Source organism: Cherax quadricarinatus, chromosome 6 (assembly GCF_038502225.1).
Source record: "Cherax quadricarinatus isolate ZL_2023a chromosome 6, ASM3850222v1, whole genome shotgun sequence".
Taxonomy (NCBI): Eukaryota; Metazoa; Arthropoda; class Malacostraca; order Decapoda; family Parastacidae; genus Cherax; species Cherax quadricarinatus.
In genome coordinates this window covers 10,025,709-10,044,570 of record NC_091297.1, presented here as the reverse complement: position 1 = coordinate 10,044,570, position 18,862 = coordinate 10,025,709, and the positions used below count along the sequence as shown (strand labels likewise).

General features: G+C 40.2%; 1 protein-coding gene across 1 annotated transcript in view; it reads right to left on the bottom strand.

Moving 5' to 3' along the window:
* The window catches only part of LOC128693585 (alanine--tRNA ligase, mitochondrial-like), a 146,501-nt gene that overhangs the window by 79,842 nt on the left and 47,797 nt on the right, over nt 1-18,862 (bottom strand). The window contains exons 6-8 of the mRNA XM_070082083.1: nt 10,592-10,743; nt 9,273-9,401; nt 3,912-4,127 (exon numbers count right to left, since the gene is read on the bottom strand). Coding sequence (XP_069938184.1) covers nt 3,912-4,127; nt 9,273-9,401; nt 10,592-10,743 — 497 coding nt within the window. The remainder of the gene's footprint in view (nt 1-3,911; nt 4,128-9,272; nt 9,402-10,591; nt 10,744-18,862) is intronic.

Sequence of the window (18,862 nt, the reverse complement as noted above, 5' to 3'; positions counted from 1 at the left end):
AATTTTGTATTTTTTTGTATGAATAAAAAATCAAAATAGAAAGCAATAATAATATAAGAGGGGCCTAGAGATGTGACTAATGAACAGAAGATATGTTATTTTAGTGCCAAGAATGTCTACCTTGTTTATTCTGGACCCTATTTTGAAATTGGCATCTTTTTTAGGGTGATTTTCATCCATAAAGGTTTGCAGTTCAACCCACTTTGCACACATTTCCTTAATTTTTGAAGTAGGCACAATGGATTCCACAATTGGCATAGGCTTCTCAGGGTTAGCCCCAAACCCTTCAAAATCTTTCTTAATTTCCATACTAATTCTCATCCTTTTTACCACAGGGTTGGCACTAGAAGCTTTCTTGGGGCCCATGGTGACTTATTTTGCAGAAACAAGCACCAAAAACACTGTGATAATATGGAATGTACCGAATGTATCCTTAGATGCGAGCACACTTGCTGGCTTGTAAACACTGGCACGCATGGGGCAGTTCAGGCCACACGTGGACATGTCTCGGACGAGTCGCATGTGGCAGGTTTTTTAACGAGTGGCGAGGCAAAATTTTTACGTTAAAATGTATTGAATACCGGATTTAACGGGTACCGATGCCATCAAATACCGGGGGACCACTGTATATACGGCCAAAACAGTCAAAGGGTTAATTTCCTCAAGTTTTCCATATCTGAGTAGTTGAAATTTCTCTTCATTGAACTTCATATTGTTTTGAGTGGCCCATTTGAAGATTTGGCTGATGTCCACTTGGAGTCTCGCGGTGTCTTCGATGGAGGTCACTGCCATGGCAATCCAGGTGTCATCCGCAAAGGGAGATATGGAGCTATGGCTTACATCTCTGTCTATACTATATATATATTTTTTTACCACATCAGCCATTTCCCACCAAGGCAGGGGTGGCCCAAAAAGAAAGAAAAACCCAAAATGAAAGAAAAATACTTTCATCATCATCCAATACTTTCACCATCACTCATACATTTTTATTTATATACAGGTCTCCCTCAACATTCACGTTTTCAGCTTTCACGGGCTTCACACATTCGCGAATTCCCAACCGCCAAATTCCCAGCCACCAAATTCCCAGCCGCCAAATCATATTTAAGTTTCCCGCCACCTTTGAATCCCTACTACCCTCCCACCAACCCCCGCTACTGGCAGCCAGCCCTCCCACCACTCAGTGTGGTGAGTGTTTTGTTTGTTCATTATTTGCTATTAAACTACAGTATAAATAATGTAAACCCATTCATGACTGCATATTGAAATGGCTATTCGGACAGGTATTAGACGGTGACATCATGTGTTTACTCTTGAACACAGCAAAGAATCAAACATTTCTGCTACTGCTAAAATAACAATAATAATAATAATAATAATAATAATAATAATAATAATAATAATAATAATAATAATAATTACTATATAATTGAAGAAGGAAATTGTACAAAAATACGAGGGAGTGGTTGACACATCGTCAGTATGGCTTTGTTTATGCTGGAGTGAACATTAGTCTCCCTGCTCTTCCAAACATTTCACTATAATTCATTGTGTTTGGTGCTTGTAGATTGAGTGCGACTGGAGTGGTAGAGGCAGTGGTTGAGGCAGCGATTGAGGCAGCAATTGAGGCAGCGATTGAGGCAGTGGGTGAGGCAGCTGTTGAGGCAGCTGTTGAGGCAGCTGTTGAGGCAGCGATTGAGGCAGTGGTTGAGGCAGCTGTTGAGGCAGCGATTGAGGCAGTGGGTGAGGCAGCTGTTGAGGCAGCTGTTGAGGCAGCTGTTGAGGCAGCGATTGAGACAGTGGTTGAGGCAGCTGTTGAGGCAGCTGTTGAGGCAGCGATTGAGGCAGCTGTTGAGGCAGCTGTTGAGGCAGCTGTTGAGGCATCGGTTGAGGCAGCGATTGAGGCAGCGATTGAGGCAGCGATTGAGGCAGTGGTTGAGGCAGCTGTTGAGGCAGCGATTGAGGCAGTGGTTGAGGCAGCTGTTAAGGCTTCTGTTGAGGCAGCGATTGAGGCAGTGGTTGAGGCAGCTGTTGAGGCAGCGATTGAGGCAGTGGGTGAGGCAGCTGTTGAGGCAGCTGTTGAGGCAGCGATTGAGACAGTGGTTGAGGCAGCTGTTGAGGCAGCTGTTGAGGCAGCGATTGAGGCAGCTGTTGAGGCAGCTGTTGAGGCAGCTGTTGAGGCATCGGTTGAGGCAGCGATTGAGGCAGCGATTGAGGCAGCGATTGAGGCAGTGGTTGAGGCAGCTGTTGAGGCAGCGATTGAGGCAGTGGGTGAGGCAGCTGTTGAGGCAGCTGTTGAGGCAGCGATTGAGGCAGCGATTGAGGCAGTGGTTGAGGCAGCTGTTGAGACAGCAATTGAGGCAGTGGGTGAGGCAGCTGTTGAGGCAGCTGTTGAGGCAGCGATTGAGGCAGTGGGTGAGGCAGCTGTTGAGGAAGCGATTGCAGCAGCGGTTGAGGCAGTGGTATTTAATAACATACATGTTATTAATAATAATAATACATGTTATTAATAATATGTACTATTATTATTTATAACATATATGTTATTAATACCACTGCCTCAACCGTTGAATTATTGTGAAATGTTTGGAAGAGCAGGGAGACTAATGTTCACTCCAGCATAAACAAAGCCACACTCCCTCGTATTTTTGTGCAATTTCCTTCTTCAATTATATCATTATTATTATTATTATTATTATTATTATTATTATTATTATTATTATTATTATTACTATTGTTATTATTAGCAGTAGCAGAAATGTTTGATTCTTTGCTGTGTTCAAGAGTAAACACATGATGTCACCGTCCAATACCTGTCCGAATAGCCATTCCAATATGCAGTCATGAATGGGTTTACATTATTTATACTGTAGTTTAATAGCAAATAATGAACAAACAAAACACTCACCACACTGAGTGGTGGGAGGGCTGGCTGCCAGTTGCGGGGGTCGGTGGGAGGGTAGTAGGGACTGGCAGTGGTTAAGGAAGTGGTGGAGGCAGGGGTGGAGTCTGTGGCATTTAATAACATACAAGTTATTAAAGCATAACATGTATATATTTAGTACAATTTACGACTTTTTCATGTATTTTATGATTGTTCATGGTTCAACAAGTTAAGGAAGCAGTATTGTATTATATTTCCCTACAATATATTGGGGCACCAAACATTCACGGTTTTTCAACATTCACGAGGCTCTTGATCCCCTAACCCTCGCGAATGTTGAGGGAGACCTGTATTTATTTTTTTTTTTTTCAACAAGTCGGCCGTCTCCCACCGAGGCAGGATGACCCAAAAAAGAAAGAAAATCCCCAAAAACAAAATACTTTCATCATCATTCAACACTTTCACCTCACTCACACATAATCACTGTTTTTGCAGAGGTGCTCAGAATACAACAGTTTAGAAGCATATACGTATAAAGATACATAACATATCCCTCCAAACTGCCAATATCCCAAACCCCTCCTTTAAAGCGCAGGCATTGTACTTCCCATTTCCAGAACTCAAGTCCGGCTATATAAAAATAACTGGTTTCTCTGAATCCCTCCACTAAATATTACCCTGCTCTCACTCCAACAGCTCATCGGGTCCCAAATACCATTCGTTTCCATTCACTTCTATCTAACACGCTCACGCACGCTTGTTTGCTATATTTATTTATTTATTTTTAACAGAATTGGGTAGCTTTCAGCATTGCATCAATACTTGTGAAACACTCTCTGAAATTATGGGTGGACACCTAACCCAATAACATCAAGCTCTTAACCCTGACTCTACCAGTATGACAAATGTATGAATTATAGCTGTGAATGCTACTCTGTAATGCATAATAATGCTCATATCTGAACAACAACAATAAAGGTTCCCCCCTTGGTGTGCTTTTGTTTTACCTCTTTAGTTCCATACTTACTGGCTTAGCTTTTCTTGCATTTCACACAAATAATTTTCCTCATGTTCAAGGATAATGTGAACTCTTGCCAACTGACCACAGAGTTCTGGATATACTTCACCAAGATTTTCTGCCACAATTTTAGTCAGTTCTATTAAGCTGTTCTTTCCATGGGTGAAACAAAACTGGTTGTTGCCAACGTTGATGGCTCTTCTTATTATGCGACGCAATTTATGACTGAAAAATATGGATTTTGTAAGTGTGTGAAATGATGTTAATTAGCTGCAAGTAGCAAAGCTGTTTTCTGACATTGTAAGTAATCAATTCTTAGCTTTACTGTGTATATCTATGGTAAATACAAGAGAAACTAATACATATATTTGTTTTAAGCAAAGTTTGTAACTCCTTATGTTATAGTCTAGAAATTTTAAAACTTACTGTTTTATTATGCATTGTTTTCCAGAATTAAAGAATACTGTACTGTGATGAGATAAAGTCATGGATAGATATATGAGTGCGTATCACTGTACGAGTATGTATGAATGTGTAATTGAGTGTGTACGAATGTATATGAATGAACATGCTTGCAAAAGTACTAGGAAGTATTGTACATGATTTATACAAATACATTTACAATATTAGTTTTCATATAGAGGAAGGGCCCACTTCTCAGCAATCTGCTTTTTGGCAATGAACTATTTCAGTGATTTTCAATTCTATCCACTGTTCTGCATATTCAGTGATTGTTCCGCTTTTTATGACACTTGGAAGAAGCTAATTCCTGAACTGATGGACGATTTTGAAGCCTTTGAGAATCCAGAGGAGGAAGTTACTACAAATGTCCTGCTGTCCCTAGAGAAATGACAGCCAAGGAATTCAAAGAACCTATCAACTGTACAGAAATGGAAATAGCAGCTTTTGAGAGAACTGACTAAAATTTCAAAAGAAGTTCAAAAGTAAATGCAACTCTTTTAAATGGTACTGCATGCTATTAAGAAATTCTAAGGGAAAGGGGGATGACAATCCATAGGGCAAAGTTCATTGCTTTCCTACTTAAGAAAGTACCACTGCAACCTCTGAAAGCAACAGCTAGCCTTGAAAAACCAGCAACACACACCCCTGCAAAAGCTTCATCCAAGTCTCCATCATCAAAATGAATAAGATTCATTGAAGAATCTACAAAAAATACAGTAGTACCTCGAATTTCAGCCTTAATTCATTCCAGAAGGCTGTTCGAGTGCCGTTACCAAACAAATTTGTTCCCATAAGGAATAATGTATATTAGATTAGTCCGTTTCAGACCCCCCAAAAATACACTTACATAAGCACTTACAAAAATACACTTACATAATTGTTCGAGTTGGGAGCTGTTCGAAATTCGGGTTACCCCTGTATAAGCATTCTTCAAAGTCACTACTCACTACATATAAGATAAGGATGAAAATATTTTAAGGTAAGTAATGTGTGTACTGTACATTAATTTTATTTTCATATTATTCTTTTTAGGTCTAGCTCTATTGTGCACCTTATATATGATAGTGTAAACATGTTATCAGACTTTTATAGGCATTTGAAAGTGAAAAAAAGACTATATTTCACTTTTTGGCAGGAGTCCAGAACCTAACCTGCTGTATAAGTGGAGCTTCTTGTACTGTATCTAAATAATTATATTTCAAATATCACTGAATGTTATAATATTTTCAATATGAGATAAAATTTGTGCTTAACATAGGCTTCTGCAATAAGCCCAATTCTAATCATCAAACAGTAAAATAATTAACTTCTTCATGAGAGAGAAATTAGAAGTGATAATTATTGCATATTTTCTTTGTTTAATGAGAGTGAGAAAAGAGAACATAATTTTGTAATGAAGAATGAGACACTTGTGTAACATTTGGGAATCTTTGTTATGGAAAAGTTTTGCCAGCCCGTGGCTTCCTTAGTCCATTACAGAGAAGAACAGTGGGAGATGAGGAGGAGTGTGGCATGCAAAGAGTACGTAACCTTTATTTGGCGCATGTACACACCCTCATTTACAGGCTATCTCCCCAACAAGCGAACCAGGTTGCTAAGAGTTGATGATGGGGCCCCGTCGTTCAACTAGTGACCAGGTTCTAGCCAATAAGAAGATGGTTTTGGCAATCGCAGAGGTTATGTGGGTACCGCTCTCCTGTCTGCCCTTGTCATTCCCATTCTAGAGCTGGTTGAAGCACGGTCTGCTATCTTGTGGCTTCTATTCTGCCTTGCTTACCGTGGAGTGCACTATACTTATCACTGTACATAGTGTACATATTGCTGTTCTAAATTAGTGAAGGATAATATAAGTCTAAACTTTTTCTTCTGTGTTTATTTTGCTCCCATTACACCCGGGATAACAGGCCATTTGGATTCCTGGGTTGTAATAAGGAGTTTGAAGTAATCAGTCCCTCAGCATGGAGTCAATGTACTCACCTAGTTGTGGTTGCAGGGATCGGGTCACAGCTCCTGGTGTTCAGATCCACCAGCACAAAATGAAAGACACAGGTAAGGTGAATAGACACACCAATGTACCTACTATGAGACCAGCTGCTGTCTTAGATTACATTTCCAATATGTGTTTGGTGGACAAATGTGACATGCAGACTGTGTTAATTGTATCTGCAAGACTTACAAGTGCTACATGAAACTCTTCTTCCATCTTGTGGATGCTGTAATGATGAATATATACAATATATACTAAATCAAGACCAGCAACAGACTGCCCTATGCCAACTTCTGTTTATCAGTCATCAGACAAATAATAAAGAAATACCAAGTCTGAACACCTACACAACACACGCCACTGTACTGGTCACCAAATACGTTCTCATTTGAAGTTTGGTGATCACTTCCTAATGACACTTTCTGCTATAAACAAAGTTGGGCTCAGAAGTGACGATATATTTGTGCACACACAACAAGGTGCCCAGGAAAGAAGAAGAGTACATGCTGTATGTATAGTGTGTATAAAACACCAATATGTATGGAGCTGTGTTTCAGGAAGTTCCACAGGCTGCAACAGTTCTAGGAACATGATAAGTGCCTTCAACAGGTTCTTGGAAACTGTGACTTTAGGCAAAACTACATACAGTGGAACCTCTACTTACGAGTTTCATCCACTCCATTACCTAGCTCGTAACTCAATCTGCTCATATATCAAATCAATTTTCCTCATTTAAATTAAGTGAAATGCCATTAATCCATTCCAGCAGAATTCCTGCTCTCGGGAGGCAAGACAAAATACTTTAATATGACACTAATATCAACTCTACGTCAGAGCAGACCAATAAGACACTCTTAGTCATTTGAATGTGTACTACTTAGGTAGGGGTACACATAAGAATAATTATAAGAGTATACAGCCTCTCCTCACTTACCAATGTACAGTGGACCCTCGGTTAACGACGTCATCGGATAACATAAAAATTGGATGACACTTTTTGCGTTGAAATATTGGTTCAGTTAACGACAAAGAACTCAGTTAAAGTCATTTGTCCCGAAAATGTCCGCGTGGCCTGAGCAGCCCGGCCACTCCATGTACAGCCAGTGTGCCTTTGTTTACAAGCCAGTGAGGACGATTCCAGGAGTACATGCGATACATTTTGTATTATTCCATTGTTTTTAGTGCTTGTAACTGCTAAATAACCTAGGTAGTAGGTTGGTAGACAGCAACTGCCCAGGGAGGTACTACCGTCCTGCCAAGTGAGTGTAAAACGAAAGCCTGTAATTGTTTTACATGATGGTAGGAGTGCTGTGTCCTTTTTTCTGTCTCATAAACATGCAAGATTTCAGGTACGTCTTGCTACTTCTACTTACACTTAGGTCACACTAAACATACATGTTTTTTTTTTTTTTTTTTTCAACAAGTCGGCCGTTTCCCACTGAGGCAGGGTGACCCAAAAAAGAAAGAAAATCCCCAAAAAGAAAATGCTTTCATCATCATTCAACACTTTCACCACACTCACACATAATCACTGTTTTTGCAGAGGTGCTCAGAATACAACAGTTTAGAAGCATATACATATAAAGATACACAACATATCCCTCCAAACTGCCAATATCCCAAACCCCTCCTTTAAAGTGCAGGCATTGTACATGTACAAGCATATATACATGTATACACACACCCCTCTGGGTTTTCTGCTATTTTCTTTCTAGGTCTTGTTCTTGTTTATTTCCTCTTATCTCCATGGGGAAGTGGAACAGAATTCTTCCTCCATAAGCCATGCGTGTTGTAAGAGGCGACTAAAATGCCGGGAGCAAGGGGCTAGTAACCCCTTCTCCTGTATAAATTACTAAATTTAAAAAGAGAAACTTTTGTTTTTCTTTTTGGGCCACCCTGCCTCGGTGGGATACGGCCGGTTTGTTGAAAGAAAGAAGAACTGCTAAATAAGCCACCATGGGCCCAAAGAAAGCTTCTAGTGCCAGCCAGCCCTTTGGTGAAGGGCTGAGAGAGAGGGGAAAATGTGCCTTTTTCAGTGATTCTGCAATATGTACGATACTAAAGCAGCAGGAGTCGATAAAAGACATAGTGGCAGCCAGCGATAAAGTGTAACATTAACTGTAGCAAGTAAGTTAAGCGATTAATTGATAGAAAAAGGACAGCACGAACCTAACTCCTCCAATGTTGTTGGAGCTATATAGGACGACTGACAACACCGCCATCTCTAGTCTCTACCGCTGCTGCCGCCTCCACCACCACTATGTACGGCTTATGCTCTCAGTGGCTCTTATACACCCAACAGCAACAACACAGCAACACTCGTGACATACTTAATGGCGTATTTTATTCATTCTAGAGTACATGTATATGTTATGTTTCTATGTTATTAATATTGTTTATTATGTCATATCAGATGAATTGTACTAGATAAATAAGCCGTAGAGCTGATATTAGTGTCATATTGAAGGACTAACTTGTGTCTCCCAACACAATTCCTAACATACGCCAGAAACAGACCTCTCTGGAAAACTTTTTTGAGCGACAGGGGTCCAGTGGCTCTCAAGCTGGTCCTAGTTGCATTAAAAAACAGAGGGAAGTAACCCAGGATAAGGACTTGGTACCTGAAGTCTTTATGGAGTGGGATACCCCTTCCAAACAAATGTAAACTCTTCCATCCTCTCCCCTCCTCCCATCTTCCATACATCACCATGTCTTCAATAAAGGTAAGAGTGATTTTATTATTGTTTTATTCTTCATGTATCATTGTTTCTGTGTAGGTAAATGCATATTTCATGTAGAAAACATTATTTTAATACGTTTGGGTGTCTGAAACGGATTAATTGGATAAGTACAGTACAGTAGTCTTATATTGCATCTTTGTGAACAAATTAAAACTAAAATAAACTGTATATATTTTTTACCTGTCCTCAGGAAACATGCCATCTGCGAGTGCTACTGTCAACATCCTCACGTGATCAGCCAAGATTCTGTATGCTGTATCTAAACACTGAACATCATCAGTAAATCTTCCTGTGTATGCTGGTTTGCCACTTATCTGTCAAGATATATGCTGAATGTAAACTGAATATTGCAGTCATCTTCATACAAATTTTAAATACCTCTTACTATGAAGAACAGTCTCATACATTATACAGTACTGTACAGTTGTCCTTCAAATTTACAAGGAGTACTGACCTGAAAGTCAAGTTTACTTTATGCTTCAGAGACCATATTTCTATAATATATCACTCTAATGTAATTAACAGTAACATTCATAAAAGTCTTATGGTTAATTTTCAATTTAAGGGTCATGAATGAAGCCTGAACAATATGGGCATCACCAAAATACAGTGGACCCTCGCATAACGATATTATTTCAATCCAGAAGTCTGTTTGGGTGCCGTTATAGACCGAATTTGTTCCCATAAGAAATATTGTAAATTAGATTAGTCCTTTTCAGACCCCTAAAAATACACCTACAAAAGCACTTACAAAAATAAACTTACATAATTGGTCGAGTTGGGAGCTGATCGTTATCCGGGGGTCCACTGTACTCATGGATAATCAGATCTATTAGCTGGATGTCCATCAGTAAAAATGTTGGACAACTGAAATCCTCAAATGAGTAAGTTCATTTGTAGACACAGCTGTATATTAGTTTTGAAAACTGAGCATCTAATATCAGTTACATGACAGCACATAACTATTTTTTTTTTTTTTTTTGGTAAATACAAATACAAATCTTAAGTCTAGCACTCTCAAATCTCGCCTGTTTAAATATTCCATTTAATGATATCTAAAATATGTTTTTTATGTTTATTGCCACTTTGTTTTGGTGGTATAAACAGCATTATTTTGTTTACGGTGGACTTTTTGAATACTCTGTTACATACTATATTGTGGTTTTATTATACAGCAAACCTACACATAGTCCCATAGCTATTAATGATGCAGCTACCACTCTCTTTTTCCCTCCCTAACATCCTTCTTACCCCCAGTAAATCACAGTTTCCCTCTTACAAAGAGCAAGAGAGTGAGAGGTGCAGTTTGAACGCTACATGAAATTAGGAAGCCCAATATATGCAATGTTTATTCAGAAGTTAACAACCAAGGACTGACTGAGAAAGTTCCTCCAGTGATCTACAGTAGGCTTCCCGGGGAAGAAAATGGGTTGACCATATGTTTTTCCCAGTGTCATTCTAAGGTTATTAAATTATTAAAACAGTTATTAATCCATAACCTTGCCTTTGCTATAGCAGAAAATATAGGAATAAAAAGATCTGTATCATAGTTGGATGTTTTGCCATTCAAGGTTGCTGTTAATCTCTCCAGACCCATACCAGTATCCACATAATGAGTGCCAAGGCTCTGAAGACTGCAGTCTTTTAACCTGTAAATGAGAAAAAAATACCAATTCTTAGGCACAGAATTACATATCAGCAGATTCTTAAATGCATTCTATTTTCTTATCTTTATCAACATCATCCATTAATTAAATTTATATCTTTGCCTATTTACTGTCACACTAACTAACTGTAATTTTTTATATACTTCATCTCGATTATAAATATAATTACTGTAAACAACTAGCTACCTCTACTGTATTAAGAAAAACAATGTCCAGTATAATAAAAATTTACTCCTCTCAAAATCACTAGTACAGGTTGGCCATCAATAATCCAGCAATCAGTAATCCGGTTCCAACAGCAATACAGCACTAATTTCAACTAGCATAACTTCAAATTTTCGGATTGTCGCACCAAAAAAAAACAAAAACAATTGCAACTTGTATAATTACTACTAATTCAGAGTCATGTACTTATATATCTGTTATATCTATGTGACTCTGATGGGTTAGTCTTATACCCCTTAAAGAATATCTTATCATTTCATGTACACTTTTAAAATTACACCAAAGTGGTTGAGCCACTTACCTTTTATATCCTACCTCTCTCCCCCCTCCCACCCTTTTCCAAAATTTCTATCCTTACCCATCCTTCTTCCTTACCCATCTCACCAAAGCTCTGGTCTGGACAAGAAACAAGAAGAAACCTGCTGCTGCTGTTTGGTGGCACTACTTGCTGCATAAGTCATTCCAGTTTCTTTTTCTCCATTTATTGTTATAACCTGCTAACTTTTAACCTTAACCATGGTTCCAACAAATAAAAGAAATGCTTCTCATTGTGTAAAGCACATACACCATACATTGTCCATAAAAGATAAAGTGGCTTTGAAGCCACTGTCGGTCGCCATGAGCTCAGCTCATTCAGATCAGCTATGACCGGTAAACTTGGGCCTACATATGAGAGAATAGGTCTGTGTGGTAAGTGTGCACTACATAAAAAAAATCCTACAGCATGCAGTGCATAACGAGAAAAAAACTGCGACCATGTTTATGGTGTAAACCCAACTTTGCGGTGTATTTTCATATGGTTTGTATGGTTGTATTTTTTTTTTTTTTTGGTCTCATTTGATAGAATGAAAGATATATTACAGAAATAGATACAATTCTGATTGGTTTCACACCAGAAAGTACCTTAAAATTGAACTCAAAGTAGCGAAAATGTTCAGTTTTTGCCGATGTTCAAGAGTAAACATACGACATCACCATCTAATACGTGTTCAACCGGCCAGTCTAATATGCAGTCATGAATGGGTTGACATTATTTATACAGTTTTTACAATAATACAGTAGTCTGCAAAACAGTAAATCTTCACCACCCTACACAAGACACATCCATCTCTCAATGAGTTATCCTAATGTCGTGTCTGCACGTTTCAGCATCCAAACACAGGTACAAGCAGGATCTAGCCGAAATTTGCCGAATTTCTTCGAGTGACCCCATGCTACAGTGTCCCATGCTGTTTCTCAAGCCACATGTTCAGTGTCACTTGTATGTTCTGCTGTTGTTGTTCATCTCAGCACAGCTATTTCAGCAAGCCAGAGGTGAGTTTTGTGGTGATTTCTGCATCCAGTGTGAGTTTCCTCATGTGTGTATGGGAGAGGAAGGGAGGCACGGTCCTCCACCATCGCCACTCGCTCACGCCTCACCCGCCTACCACCACATTTCATCACCATGTACCCACTCCCTCTGCTGTGTTGTCTGCTGTTTTCCATGTGAATTCACTGTCAGAGCTGTGTATCCAAGTGCGCAAGGCCACTCGAAGCTACGTAGATCAGCATGCCATGTAGATCATGATGCCACGTGGGGTGTGGACGAAGCCACGTGGATCTACGAGCCACATGAGTTATCGAGCCAGACGTCCCAGGCCACATGCTGTGGTCTGCTGCTGCCCGACTTCATGACGTCACGATGTCTGCCTGACGTCACCTCGAGATGTCTGCTGATGTCACAGTGCTGCTGACGTCACCTTGCGACGTCATGCCTGACATCACATGATGTCACATCGAGTGTTTCAGTAATTATATCAGTATTGTCGAGAAGATTGAGAGAAGATATGTGTCATGTGTTAATTAATTCCTCTCAGTCAGTGTTCTCACATGTTAGTGTATGGCTTAGTGTCAATTTTGTGCACAGAAAAGCATCATTTCTTAGTATAAGCCACGTTGTACCGCATGTACTGCGGGTGTGTGTAAAGTTTTCCGTGTGTCCAGTGTGGTCTTGAGCCCAGACCCCAGAGTAGTACCTCTGTGTTACTTGTCACCCGGTGTGACCAGCGCGTTTGACAGCTGATATTAGTCAGCCCCGAGCGTCCGAGCCTCTTGTACAAAAAGCTCTTATTGTTCACCGCTCGTGATGCCCTGCAGAATTGTACCTGCTACGATTCCCATCGAGTTAAACCTAAGGAAGGAGTAGCAATAATGTTGAAGGATCAGATCAGTTATGGCATGAAAAAGAGGGAATATAAATGTATAAATTCAAGGATTACATGGAGTAAAATAAGGGTTGGATGTGAAAAGTGGGTTATAGTAAGTGTTCATGCACCTGGAGAAGAAAGAAATGTGGAGGAGACAAGAGATTTTGGGAAATGTTGAGTGCGTGGGGAGTTTTGAACCAGGTGAGAGAATACTTGTGGTTGGGTATCTAAATGCTATGATGGGTAAAAATGTCGTGGAGGGAGTAGTAGGTAAATTTGGGGTCCCAGGGGTAAATAAAAATAGGGAGCTTTTAATTGAACTATATGTAGAAAGAGGTCTGGTAATAAGTAATACATATTTTATGAAAAAGAGGATAAATAAGTAGTATACAAGATATGATATAGCGCGTAATGAAAGTAGTTTGTTAGATTATGTATTGGCGGATAAAAGGGTGATGGGTAGGCTTCAGGATGTACATGTTTATAGAGGGGCAACAGATATACTGGATCATTATTTAATTGTACCTACAGTTAGAGTAAGAGGTAGATGGGGCAAAAGGAAAATGGCAACAGCAAGTAAGAGAGAGGTGAAAGTTTACAAAGTAAGGGAGGAGAAAGTTAGGGTGAGATATAAGCAACTATTGGCAGAAAGGTGGGCTAGTGCAAGTATGGGTAGTAGGGAGGGGGGCCTTGAAGAGGGGTGGGATAGTTTTAAAAGTGCAGTGTTAAAATGTGGGGCAGAAGTCTGTGGCTATAGAAGGATGGGTGCATTACGAAAGAGAAGTGATTGGTGGAATAATGAGGTAAAGGGTGTGATAAAGGAGAAAAAGATTGCTTATGAGAGGTTCTTACAAAGCAGAGGTGATATAAGAAAGACAGGGTATATGGAGAGTAAAAGAAAGGTGGAGAGAGTGGTGAGAGAGTGCAAAAGGAGAGCTATCAAACACTATCAAGCAATTTTGCTGAGAATAAGAAAAATTTTTTGAGTGAGATAAACAGGTTAAGAAAGCCTAAGGAACGAATGGATTTGTCAGTTAAAAACAGAGTAAAGGAGCTAGTAGATGGGGAGCTGGAGGTATTGGGAAGATGGAGGGAATATTCTGATGAACTATTAAATGTTGATGAAGAAAGGGAGGCAGTAATTTCATGCACTGGCCAGGAAGGTATAGCATCTTTTAGAAGTGAAGAAGAGCAGGATGTGAGTGGGGGAGAGGTGCATGAAGCATTATGTAGAATGAAAGGGGGTAAAGCAGCTGGAACTGACAGGATCATGTCCGAAATGCTAAAAGCAGGAGGGGATATAGTGTTGGAGTGGTTGGTATTTTTGTTTAATAAATGTAAGAAAGAGGAGGAGGTACGTACCTAGGGATTGGCAGTGTGTGTATAGTTTCTTTATATAAAGGGAAGGGGGACAAAAGAGGCTGTAAAATTTATAGGGGAATAAGTTTATTGAGTTTTCCATGGGGAAGTGGAACAGAATTCTTCCTCTGTAAGTCATGTGTGTCGTAAGAGGCAACTAAAATGCCGAGAGCAAGGGGCTAGTAACCCCTTCTCCTGTATATATAACTAAATGTAAAAGGAGAAACTTTTGTTTTTCCTTTTGGGCCACTCCGCCTCGGTGGGATATGGCTGGTGTGTTGAAAGAAGAAAGAAAGAAGCTTATTGAGTATACCAGGTATAGTATATGGTAGGGTTATTATTGAAAGAATTAGAGGTAAGATAGAGAGCAGGATTGCAGATGACCAAGAAGACTTTAGACTGGGTAGGGGATGTGTAGCTCAAATGTTAACATTGAAGTATATACCGTATTTCACAGTTTATAAGACGTGGCTTATGAGACTTGTTTTAGTTTCAATGGCTTGGCATCAGACATAACTGGGAGACCTACAGCCCACCCCACACCCCAAACTTATAGCTCCTGTCACTGACCTTCAGTTTATAGGATGCAGGGTGGTTTTGGAGACATTTTATGGAAAAAAAAAGCTACAAAATATGGTATGTGTACAGTATTTAGATAAAGGTAGGGAAGTTTTCACTGAATTAATGGATTTGGAAAGGCATATGATAGAATGGATAGGGGAGCAATGTGGCAGATGTTGCAAGTATATGGAATAGGTAGTAAGTTACTAAATGCTGTAAAGAGTTTTTATGAAGTTAGTGAGGCTCAGGATAGGGTATGTAGGAGACAGTGAGATAACTTCCCAGTAAATATAGGTCTTAGATGAGGATGTGTAATGTCACTATGGCTGCTTAACATATTTATAGATGGGATTGTAAAGGAAGTAAATGCTAGGGTGTTGGGGAGAGGGGTGGGATTGAATTATGGGGAATCAAATACAAAATGGGAGTTGACACAGTTACTTTTTGCTAATGATAATGTGCTTTTGGGAGATTCTATAGAAAAGTTCCAAAGATTAGTGGATGAGTTTGGGAGGGGTGTGTTGAAAGCGAACATAGATAAGAGTAAGGTGATGAGGATATCAAGCGATTTAGATAAAGAAAAATTGGATATCATATTGGAGGAATGGGTTTATGAAGAATGAGGTTAACCATAGAACTGATGAAGGAAAAAAAGTGAGTGGTGCATTGAGGTATCTGTGGAGACAAAAAACATTATCCATGGAGACAAAGAAGGGAATGTACAAGAGTATATTGGTACCAACACTCTTATATGGGTGTGAAGCATGGGTTGTAAATGCTGCAGCGAGGAGGAGACTGGAGGCAGTGAAGATGTCATGTCTAAGGGCAATGTGCGATGTAAATATTATGCAGAGAATTCGTAGTGTGGAAATTAGGAGGTGGTGTGGAGTTACTAAAACTATTAGCCAGAGGGCTGAAGAGGAGCTGTTGAGGTGGTTTGGTCATTTAGAGAGAATGGAACAAAGTTGAGTGACTTGGAGAGCGAATAAATCTGTAGGGTAAGGAAGACAGGGTAGGGGTTGTCCTCAAAAAGGTTGGGGGTAGGGGGTAAAGGAAATTTTGTGGGCAAGGGGCTTGGACTTCCAGCAAGTGTGCGTGAGCGTGCTAGATAGAAGTGAATGGAGATGAGTGGTTTTTGGGACCTGATGAGCTCTTGGAGTGTGAGCAGGGTATTTTGTGAAGAGATTCAGGGAACATGGTTAACCAAACTTGAGTCCTGGAAATGGGAAGTACGTATAATGCCTGCACATTAACCCTTTCCATTATCGGTCCCATAATATTATGGCTTGCAAGCCAGTGTCGGTTCCGTATTACCACACCAAAATCCTAGTGGCTTCAAATCTAGCGGGAGAAAGCTGGTAAACCTACATGTGAGAGAATGAGTCTGCATGCTCAGTGTGCTCAGTATAAAAAAAAAATTGGGGAGCCAGTGAACAAGGTGAACAAGGCCAGTGGCACCTGTCAAGGCCAGTTTGTAACTTGCCACAGCCTCTCAAGAGAGAGGCTGCGGCAGGAGACAAACCTGCACTGCACTACTCCGAGAAAACTTCCCCTCACTTCTTCAGTTGCTGCCTTGAAACATTGCATAGCTCCTGATGATGCACTGAGAAGTGTGAAAATACTTGAGCTAAAGATTTCTACCCCCCATGGCTTGTCTTGCATAGATACACATAAGTACAGTTATCATACATAGTGTAAATTACCTAGGATAACCCAAAAAAAGCCAGACAACGTGCTATGCTGTGCTTATAGATATAAGGCATAAGCATGACTGGCAAGTAATACACATTTCCACTTGTTCAGGAATCAGACATTACAATTCTGTAACATGTGTAACACCTGTTGGTTCATAAGCGGCTCTCTCTGAGACAGACACACACAGGCAGACTTTGAGACATACACAGGCAAACTGAGAGACATACACAGGCAAATAGAGACAGACAGGCAGACAGATAGATAGCAGAGACAGAACTAGACAGACAGCTTGACACAGCTAGACAGACAGCTTGACACAGCTACATAGACAGCTACAGACAGACAGACAGATAGATGTAACAGTGAGAACAAATAAAAAAAATATGTACTAAGGTTCACCGGGAGCAGTGCATAATCAGCAATACTGAGTGGTGAGTGACTGCACCGTCAGCAGTGTAGAGTGACACTTGTTTGAAACCATACTTCAAAGAGTCTCATATACGTACTTCTAAAAGCATTGTTGGACATATAAATAATTTATATATATTTCTAGACAATAGTATGTGACCAAGGCAGATGAATATGTTCGCCTGTCAGTGTGCTTGTGACTGTTTGACTACAATTTCTGTACCTAATGTTAGTGTCAGAATGAAGATTGGCTATAAAATCACAACTACAGTGGTCCCCCACTTTTCGTAGTTCCTGGCAATCGTAAATTTCGCCAATCATAGGGGTATTTTCATATAAACATGGACTCACTTTTCATAGGTTGACTCGCGAGTCGTAGTTCGTTCGGGACTCGTACCCACGGCGTGAGCCAGGGCAGCAGCCAGTCTGGCATTGTTTACCAGTGAGTGAAGGTCCCCTCACGTGCTCCAGCGAAATATTTCATAATACTATTCCATTTATTTTAGTGCTTGCAAGCACTAAATAAGCTACCATGGCTCCAAAGAAAGCTCCTAGTGCCAAGCCTGTGGTAAAGAAGGTGAGAAATATGATTGAATTTAAGAAAACCATCATTGAACAATATGAAAGTGGTACAAGTGTGGCCGAACTGTCCAGGATGTATAAGAAACCCTACACAGCCTTATGTTCCATAGTGGCCAAGAAAAAGGAAATCAAGGATGCTGTTGTTGCAAAGGGGGTAACTATGCTGACAAAAATGAGATCACCAGTACTGGAAGAGGTTGAGAAGTTATTATTGGTGTGGATAAATGAGAAACAATTAGCAGGAGATACTCTTATGACTTCGATTATTTGTGAAAAGGCTAGGCAGTTGCATGAAGATTTGGTGAAGAAATTGCCTGCAAATAGTGGTGATGTGGGTGAATTTAAGGCCAGCAAAGGCTGGTTTGAGAGATTTAAGAACCATACTGGCATACACAGTGTGGTAAGGCATGGTGAGGCTGCCAGTTCGGACCACAAGGCGGCTGAAAAATATGTGCATGAATTCCAGGAGTACATAGAGGCTGAAGGACTGAAACCTGAACAAGTGTTCAATTGTGATGAAACAGGCCTCTTTTGGAAGAAAATGCGAGGAAAAGGCAATGCCTGGGCACAAGCCTATGAAAGACAGGCTGACGCTAATGTTCTGTGCTAATGCTAGTGCTAATGCTAGTGGGGATTTCAAAGTGAAGCCATTACTAGTGTACCATTCTGAAAATCCCAGAGTGTTCAGGAAAAACAATGTTAGGAAGAGTAAATTGTGTGTGTTTTGGAAATCTAATAGTAAGGCATGGGTCACGAGGGAAATTTTCGTCGAGTGGTTCAATGAAGTGTTTGGCCCTAGTGTAAAGGAGTATCTCCTGGAAAAGAAATTGGATCTCAAGTGCCTGTTAGTAATGGACAATGCACCTGCTCATCCTCCAAACTTGGATGACCTAATTTTCGAGGAGTTTGGGCTCATCACAGTTAAGTTCTTGCCCCCGAATACCACTCCTCTCATCCAGCCCATAGACCAGCAGGTCATTGCAAACTTTAAAAAACTCTACACAAAAGCAATGTTTCACAGGTGCTTCACTGTGACCACAGACACTCACTTGACCCTAAGGGAATTTTGGAGAGAACACTTCAGCAT